An 8,450-nucleotide genomic window follows, 5' to 3' on the forward strand; every position below is an offset into this window, starting at 1 on the left:
ACGTTTCTCGTTCGGATAAGAAAAACCAACTTGAAAACGTAAGTCGTGCTATATCTGAGTGTCGTCTGCTAATATTCGTCCGTGCCCGTCCGCGTAGGAATGAAACTTAGGCCCTGCAGCTTATCAGGGTCGTAGCTGTCAGATCTCGCTGAGTTCAAACACTCAGCTAACACTTGTGCTTTAAGCAAATCAATAAGCTAAACACAATGCTAACACTCAGGTATCAAACGTCCAGCTAGCGTCGCACCGCCCAAAACTTAATGTCAGACTAGATGCATAGGCTTGCCAGTGCTCCGTCACTCCTGGCAGCTTCTCGCTAGACACGTTGCAGATTTCACTTCATATCGAGTTATCACGTAAAAATCCCGCAATATAGATATGGCTACCACCTGTCGGTCAAGTTCGTTGCAGGGCAAAGCTGGTCCGAGCTCTCTCTTATATCTTTATCTTCCTCTTCTAAAGCTGCCTATTTATTTGCGAGCAACAGCCTGAAGTCATCTGCTTCGACCTCGACTACGCCTATGTTAGCCTGTTTTCTAAAGAATAACTGCTCTTTTTTACTTCAAATCGAGAGCCGTCTCAAGCGAAACTAACCTCTAATCATTAACATTTACCCTTTCCTAGGACTTCTACATCCTGCACTCTTCTATCTGCAATCGGTCCGCACAAAGTATGAACATATATCTGTTCTTCTTTCCGCGTAAGGGTTTTTCTTGGTACACTTCCTTTTATTGCGCTTCCAGTGGAAAGTGTTCAATAGAAGCATTGAATGCTGGTCGAGTGGGTAGTCCATGCTATCGAAGAAAACCGATGAACAAGGGACCAGAAAGAAACATGACAGTGCTCATGAATAGTGTTTGCAACTAGTCCCACGCTTATCGTGGTGTTCGTCGTCAAAAGGTATTCATTCTTGGGAGTCTATTTATTTTATACGTGTCATACAGACAGTGACAGTGCTGACCTAGTTTAGGATGCGGAAAAGAGCGAAAAATCCGCTCCACCGTGTGTATCGAAGATCAACACTTCCATCAGTAGCATTTAGAAATATTACGTGTCAACTTATAGAATCTACAACAAGCGTCCTTTCCTATCAATCTAAAGGGAAAACATGGAAGAGGTAATATATGATTCCCTGGTGTAAATGTGAAGTTAGCTTGCAGGTCTCTGAGTCTTCGTGGAGCGTTGATGTGGATTGGTTGAAGTGATTCGCACATAAAACGCCGTACTAACCTGTGTTGGGGCCGTCCTCAAATGGCGGAAGACCGAAGAGCTTGGCCTTGAAGTCCATCAACGTATTCATTGAAGCGGTTGCCCTACGCATGCTGTCTTCATCCATGCGAGGGTCAGGTGCCGTGACGTCCTGCATACTGGCAGCGAGGGCAGCTGTGGCGCCCGTGGCGGAGTCCTCGAGCACAAGGACCTGCACGTCCAATTTGTGTTTCTAAGTAACACTTGTGATGTTCTTCAATATTGTTAAAACACTGCATGTTTATGCTGTGCAGGTGCTTCAGGACAAGACAACTGGTTAATACAAATGTGGCAGAGACCCTTTAAATTCAATATTTCAAATTGTACAAACTGTATCTTTATAATAAAAAAGTATTTGTTCTGCAGTAGTTTCATTCTTGCTTACAGCACGGGAAAGACCTACTGCACACAAATGAAGGCCGACCCGACACACTGACCGTGTAGAGCCAATTCGGTTCCCGCTGTAGGTAGAATTGTACCAGCTCGCTCCACTAGCTGTGATTAATCAGAATTGTTGTGTAGGTACATACCTGAAGCAGCGTTCTACGAAAACACAAACAAAATTTGAGCATAAAGAGGAAGCGGAGCTTGGCTATATTGAAACATAGATCAATTTGATGTCACAGTAAACGTAAGATTGAAATCGAGGGTTCGACGGAAGCCCGTCAGGTCGGGATGAAGCACTGAAGAAATAAAACGAAGGACACCGACCAACAGAAGTGCTAACAAATGAATGAATCTAAAAGACGTTTCGGCTTCGCTACGGAAGCCTTGTTCACAATGGGATGACTGAAGATTCATGGAAGCAGCAGAAGTGCCAAAAAATGAATGAATCTAAACTACGTTTCGGCTTCGCTACGGAAGCCTTGTTCACAATGGGATGACGAAAGGTTCATGGAAGCTAACAGAAGTGCTAAAAAATGAATGAATCTAAAAGACGTTTCGGCTTCGCTACGGAAGCCTTGTTCACAATGGTATGACGGAAGGTTCATGGAAGCTAACAGAAGTGCTAAAAAAATGAATGAATCTAAAAGACGTTTAGGCTTCGCTACGGAAGCCTTGTTCACAATGGGATGACGGAAGGTTCATGGAAGCAACAGAAGTGCTAAAAAATGAATGAATCTAAAATACGTTTCGGCTTCGCAACGGAAGCCTTGTTCACAATGGGATGACGGAAGGTTCATGGAAGCTAACAGAAGTGCTAAAATATGAACGAATCTAAAAGACGTTTCGGCTTCGCTACGGAAGCCTTGTTCACAATGGGATGACGGAAGGTTCATGGAAGCTTTAATGGAAGCTTCCATGAATCTTCCGTCATCCCATTGTGAACAAGGCTTCCGTAGCGAAGCCGAAACGTCTTTTAGATTCATTCATTTTTTAGCACTTCTGTTGGTCGGTGTCCTTTGTTTTATTTCTTCTAAACGTAAGATTTTGTGAGGCGCTTCGGAAGCAGCGGTAGTTCTAACGGTAATGTTCGCAAAAGTAATTTTGTGCCTAAATCTGGAGAGGTTGCTAGGCTTGAAAGTAAACCAAACGCCGGTGGGCCGATTGGCATTGGTGTAATCGCAATGCCATAATTAAGACGAGAAGCGCGACAAGGTATCTGCTTGTTATGAAGTCAGAAAAGCGTGAAATGCTATGATTTTTGAGAATAGACATTGATAAGGAACAGTATACAAAGGAAGGGTGGAAGGAGCTTGTTCGTTAATAATGTAAACACGAATTAAAAGGAGATATAAAAAATATGGGCCACCAACTACACGGTAATTGCAAGTATAAGTAGAAAACTCGTTGTTATGAAAAAGAAAGTTTATGTACCGCTTGTTGCTCAAGACGGTAAATGCCACGAAAATGCTGAAAGAAAAGGTCTGCGGAGTTTTACCATGACGGCAAGCAAAAAGTTGGAATAAATGTTTTGAATATTTTTTGTGCTAACAGAAAAGAAGGACGGCGTGTTACTTCTGGAAACGTCAGCTGGTGGCCTGTGGGAGAAAAAGTACTAGAGCAAACAGTCCGAATGGATTAAAAGATGTGTCTCCTCAAGAAAACAGTAGACCAAGAAGTATTGTTTTGAAGTGGCAAGACATTATCCAAGCCAGGCACAAGCGGAATTCTCACGTTTCAGAAACACGGCTACTAATTCCTGCAAATTATTTTACGTTACTGTACGTTAACATTACTGTCCGTTACGTTACTCTAGCTGCCCTGTACGAGCTCCTCTTATTGTTATCACCTGTGCCTTCGTAAATGGCTTTCACCTTGCTTTGACGCCATACAACCTCAACTTTCCTCGTTCTAATAACTTGCTCTATGGCCTTAAACAACAATGACTTGCTCTTTGCACCGAGGATTGGATCAGCTGTATTAAGATTTCATCGCGCCCTGTTTTGGCGAGATTAGAGGTATTTTATTTTTTTTTCAACTAAATATTTTGTTTGCACACTTCTGTTTGCTCATGCTTCTCTGTTGTCTCTGGATCTGACAGAGTTTATACTACCCTTTCTTTCATGCCGAAGTTATCCGTAATAACGGCTATGATATAGCGCAACGCATCATTTTCTTCTAAGGTGTTACCGCCTTCATCCCTTATAGCCGTTTGCTCATAGCTGCGAGTCCACTTACATGGTTCCAGAATCTTATTGGCGCGCCGTTGTTTCTTTTTAGTATGTAAGGAACCCAACGTTCATAATTTCCTTCCACGAGCTCCCTCCACGGTATTTGTTCCCTTTATTGAACACCTTTTCGCGTTATGCCAAGTTTTATGGCGACAACTATATGAACACTGCAGGAGCATTTCTGCCGTCGCCGTTACCGTCGGCGTCACAGTGATGTTCCGCATGAAGTCCAATGGTGATAATAGCGTCGCTGCGCGGCGTATTGTGTATGTGCAACTGAAGGCACGCCACGGGAGCACGGAAGTAAGGCAGTGGGTAAACGCGCTGTTGGCCGTCACGCGAAAGGACATGGAGGTAAAAGGGGGGAGGCGCGGTATTGGGCTACAGCAGCAACTATGTTTTTCACCACGGCGTCCAAGGGGAACTCGTTATCACGGCTTAATCTCGCGCTTGTAAGATATGAAAGTGGGAAGGCAACGCGGGAGGGAGAGGACTGCGGCTTGTACTCCGTCAGCAACACCATGCCTCTCGCGGGGTATCTTGCAATCTATGTGCAGTCTGCTCACAACGTTTTGCATGCTCTTTTCTCGCCGTCCATTTTTGCCTATACGTGCCGACACCATGCTTGCCGTTTCAGGTAGTCGGAGAATGTTTCGAAGTTTATACGGACGATAAACTAAGATCCTTATTTCGCATAATTTCCTCCAAATTTGCTATCGGAAACTATGCTTCGCGGTTAGGGCGAAACTGCGAACTCTTTTCTTCTCGGTGATCTTTAGACGGCTCTTTACTTCAAATCCAAAATTTTTACCGTGTATTTCTCATCTCCTGCCGCATAACGCGTATGTAGATTGATGGAGCTTCCCTTTGTAGATGTATGTAGATGGAGCTTCCCGTTTTAAACGGGGTGGCGGGTTGCGCCATTAGGCCCTTGTCCTACCTATTTTTTTTTTTAAATAGACACACACAGAGAATTCCCAGCCTCAAGCTACCTGAAGCACTATTTCTGTTTCTGTAAGGCTCCGTTGGTTGTGGTCTCTTTACTTTTATGCCACATACCTTCCGTGGCATCTCACTAACCTCCAATGGGAACATTTTTTACTTTCCCCCTGCTATCCCTGACCCTAAGGGCTTCAACGAGGCCAGGGAAGCATAATACATGAACTGGGTAGCTGTGTTTGCCTTCTGACAAGCCATGTTTCATCGTTTCCCTACCTTTACTACAGCACGCACACGCGTTTTCTTTCTTGGTGTACCTCGCCCGATAACTACGCTTTTTACGGCATACTTATTTTGCGTCGAAAAGTATCGAAAAGGAAGGAGCTTCCGTTAGAGATACGAGAAATTGTTTCTTTACTGATGTTAATTTTCCACCTCAGTATTAACTCATAGTATGTTTGTTTGCCATTTCAGCCACCTATGACATAGACTCAACCTCTCTGGCTTTGCATTTGACGGATTTTATTGCTATGTTGCTTCCTATACTAGTCGCACACTTGGTGGTGAGCTTCCTAAATCTTTTCCTACACTGTAAGTCAATGTCTTTCCTGTACAAGTACATGGATAGTCTCGCAACCCATTCATTTCTTCAATATTCCTCAATCGTTCTTAAAAATCAATTTTACTCTGAGCTGCCCTCCTTCTAATCTAGTCCAGCACAAATCATCCTGCACAGGATCACATGTAGTTTCCGGTGAGTGCAAAATACGAGAAGTCCTACTGACCATTGGTCACCACCGAGCACAGAATTTAAGTACTGAATATTTTAAACATTTCCACAGACCTCCGCACACCTCGTACCTATTGTATCCCTATAGCGTCTTGTGTTTCATTATGGTCGCATTTCTCTTTCCCGTTGCTATTATTCGCAATCCCTGTGTTTCCATATAGTTAATTAGGATAGAGCTAATTAAGACATTCATACCCACGACCTCGGTGAAAGTCAAACCCTCGCGCTTTGGAGGGAGTCGAAATCACTTGGAGATATGTGCGAAGTGACCATATGTGCAATTTGGATTCATGCGGAGGTTGTGAATGTCGAGAGACGAACCTGCTACCTTTGGTATTTATCAAGCCGGACTTAATTAGGGCATGTGAAATTATGATATTCCGACGTAGCAGAGAACAGGTTCTTTATTACGACTCAAATACGTGGCGGACAGATCGTACTACAGGGACAGGTCAATCTTAAGATGATCCCCACAACCAATGAGGCCGAAGAATAATCACCTGCAGACAGTGAAGTGTATAAGAAATGACCACAATATAATTCATTAAGGCACTCAAACTCATGACCATTATTTGGAATAGAATCAGGGAAATTTGTTGGGTGAAAACAAGAAATAGAAAATAACAATGCATTATACAGAAGATGTCAAATAATGTAATGAATCTAACTTGAGCAGGCAGGCTTTTTCATTCATCCACTTTCATCATACGTCATCATCATTCATCATCAGCCGGGTTACGCCCATTGCAGGGCAAAGGCCTCTCCCATACTTCTCTAACAACCCCGGTCATGTACTAATTGTGGCCATGTCGTCCCTGCAAGCTTCTTAATCTCATCCGCCCACCTAACTTTCTGCCGCCCCCTGCTACGCTTCCCTTCCCTTGGAATCCAGTCCGTAACCCTTAACGACCATCGGTTATCTTCCTTCCTCATTACATTTCCTGCCCATGCCCATTTATTTTTCTTGATTTCAACTAAGATGTCATTAACCCGCGTTTGTTCCCTCACCCAATCTGCTCTTTTCTTATCCCTTAACGTCACACCCATCATTCTTCTTTCTATAGCTCGTTGCGTCGTCCTATATTTAGGTAGAACGCTTCTCGTAAGCCTCCAGGTTTCTGCCCCGTAGGTGAGTACTGGTAAGAAACACTATTATACACTTTTCTCTTGAGGGATAGTGGCAACCTACTGTTGATGATTTGAAAATGCCTGCCAAACGCACCCCAGCTCATTCTTATTCTTCTGTATATTTCAGTCTCATGATCCGGATCCGTGGTCACTACCTGCCCTAAGTAGGTCTATTCCGTTACCACTTCCAGTGCTTTGCTACCTCTCGTAAATATCCGTTCTGTTCCGAGACTGTTAAACATTACTTCAGTTTAACATTACTTCAGACCCACCCTTTTGCTTTGCCTCGCTAGGTCAGTGAGCATGCATTGCAATTGGTCTCCTGAGTTACTAAGCAAGGCGAATATCTAGTTCTAAGGTGTTTTCCATAAACTTTTATTTAGCATATGCTTAATTGACTGTGCATTGCTATTAAGATTCGCATTAACTGCGCACTGCCGAGAAGCTGATAGTGCGAATAGTTGCGCTCTAAAACAGTGTGTATGTGTGTTTAGGCTGTCCTAGAAAAAGTAACCTACTTTACACATATTATTAAGCTTTTTTTTTCGTTTCTAGGCACTTTCGCTTAGGTAACTCAATCTGTTGGCCTTCTTCTTGCAAAGCAAATGTAAGAGCAACGTTTAGATGAAGTCTCTGTATTGCAGTACAGGAGCTCAATTCTCCAAGCAGTCGGCTATATTTATTACTCTTTATGGTTTAGGCTCGAGCTTCGTTCTTCCCGACGCCGCCCCGTATGCGGGAGCCGCCGGGGACCTTCTCCCAAGGCGTCGCCGCCGCTGGGAGGCGGCTATCAGAAGTTCAGAGCTGGCAGACCAGCTCTGGGCCGTCCGGCAAGCCGAAGATGCCGCTCGAGTCCAAGAACTTCGAGCCGTCACCTGAGGCCACCTCATAAAGAACTGCCGGACTACTCTTTACTACAGTTTCTTCTTCTTCTTCTTTACGGTCGGATGTCAGCAAAAATATGTGTAATCAAGGCAGTATATCAGGCATCACAAACAATGCGCCTAAAGCTCTAGTCACGCTGAGACTGGCATTTGCGTTTGACATAGCTTTAAGCTTGACAGCGGTACCACCCTGGTCTCCTATGGCGAAGAATAATGCCGACTTTGTGTATCGCCAGAAAACTAACAATTTTTCCACAAGAATAACACGGCCAAGTTTTTTATTGGTGCCACATCAGAAGAGGGACATATGGGCGCGCCATGTGCCTTAGACGCCAGTTAACGCTATAGAGCACATAGGTGGTCTGGTTTCATTATTTATTGCTAATTGCTTAATGTCCCTGCAGACAGAAACGAAACTAGTTCTTTATTGCGTGTTGGAAACTGTCACATATATCACGCCCTTCCCACCAATGAAAAACATTATCTATAGTTTTAATTATCTTACATGTATAGCAGTGTGATCCTCATGGCATATAAAAACACTATTCTAAAGACGTTGCGACCGACAGTGTTCTAGGTTGTAAAATGAAAGCATTCATACTTTATGACACTTGTATTCTTTTGGAAGGTTTCTCACTTTCTAAGTCTGGCCTCTACGGCACTTAAAATTCTAAAGCGTGATGCCGAATACATTGTCGAATACTTCATTGTAGAGCTTCTTCTTAACTACAGGCGCGTACTCAGGTGAGAATTGTAGCCATAAAACATGCACTTCCGTTAAGGAACCTTGAGCACGTTCCGGTGTGTACAGAATAACATCTGGCAAGGAACACTAGACTGAGGCAG

At 43.7% G+C, this 8,450-nt stretch overlaps 1 protein-coding gene across 1 annotated transcript in view; it reads right to left on the reverse strand.

Moving 5' to 3' along the window:
- The window catches only part of LOC142591479 (pseudouridine-5'-phosphatase-like), a 54,818-nt gene extending 49,884 nt beyond the window's left edge, over positions 1-4,934 (reverse strand). The window contains exons 1-2 of the mRNA XM_075703808.1: positions 4,923-4,934; positions 1,231-1,420 (exon numbers count right to left, since the gene is read on the reverse strand). Coding sequence (XP_075559923.1) covers positions 1,231-1,420; positions 4,923-4,934 — 202 coding nt within the window. The remainder of the gene's footprint in view (positions 1-1,230; positions 1,421-4,922) is intronic.
- Between the last annotated feature and the right edge of the window lie 3,516 nt (positions 4,935-8,450).

Source organism: Dermacentor variabilis, chromosome 8, assembly GCF_050947875.1.
Source record: "Dermacentor variabilis isolate Ectoservices chromosome 8, ASM5094787v1, whole genome shotgun sequence".
NCBI classification, from domain to species: Eukaryota; Metazoa; Arthropoda; class Arachnida; order Ixodida; family Ixodidae; genus Dermacentor; species Dermacentor variabilis.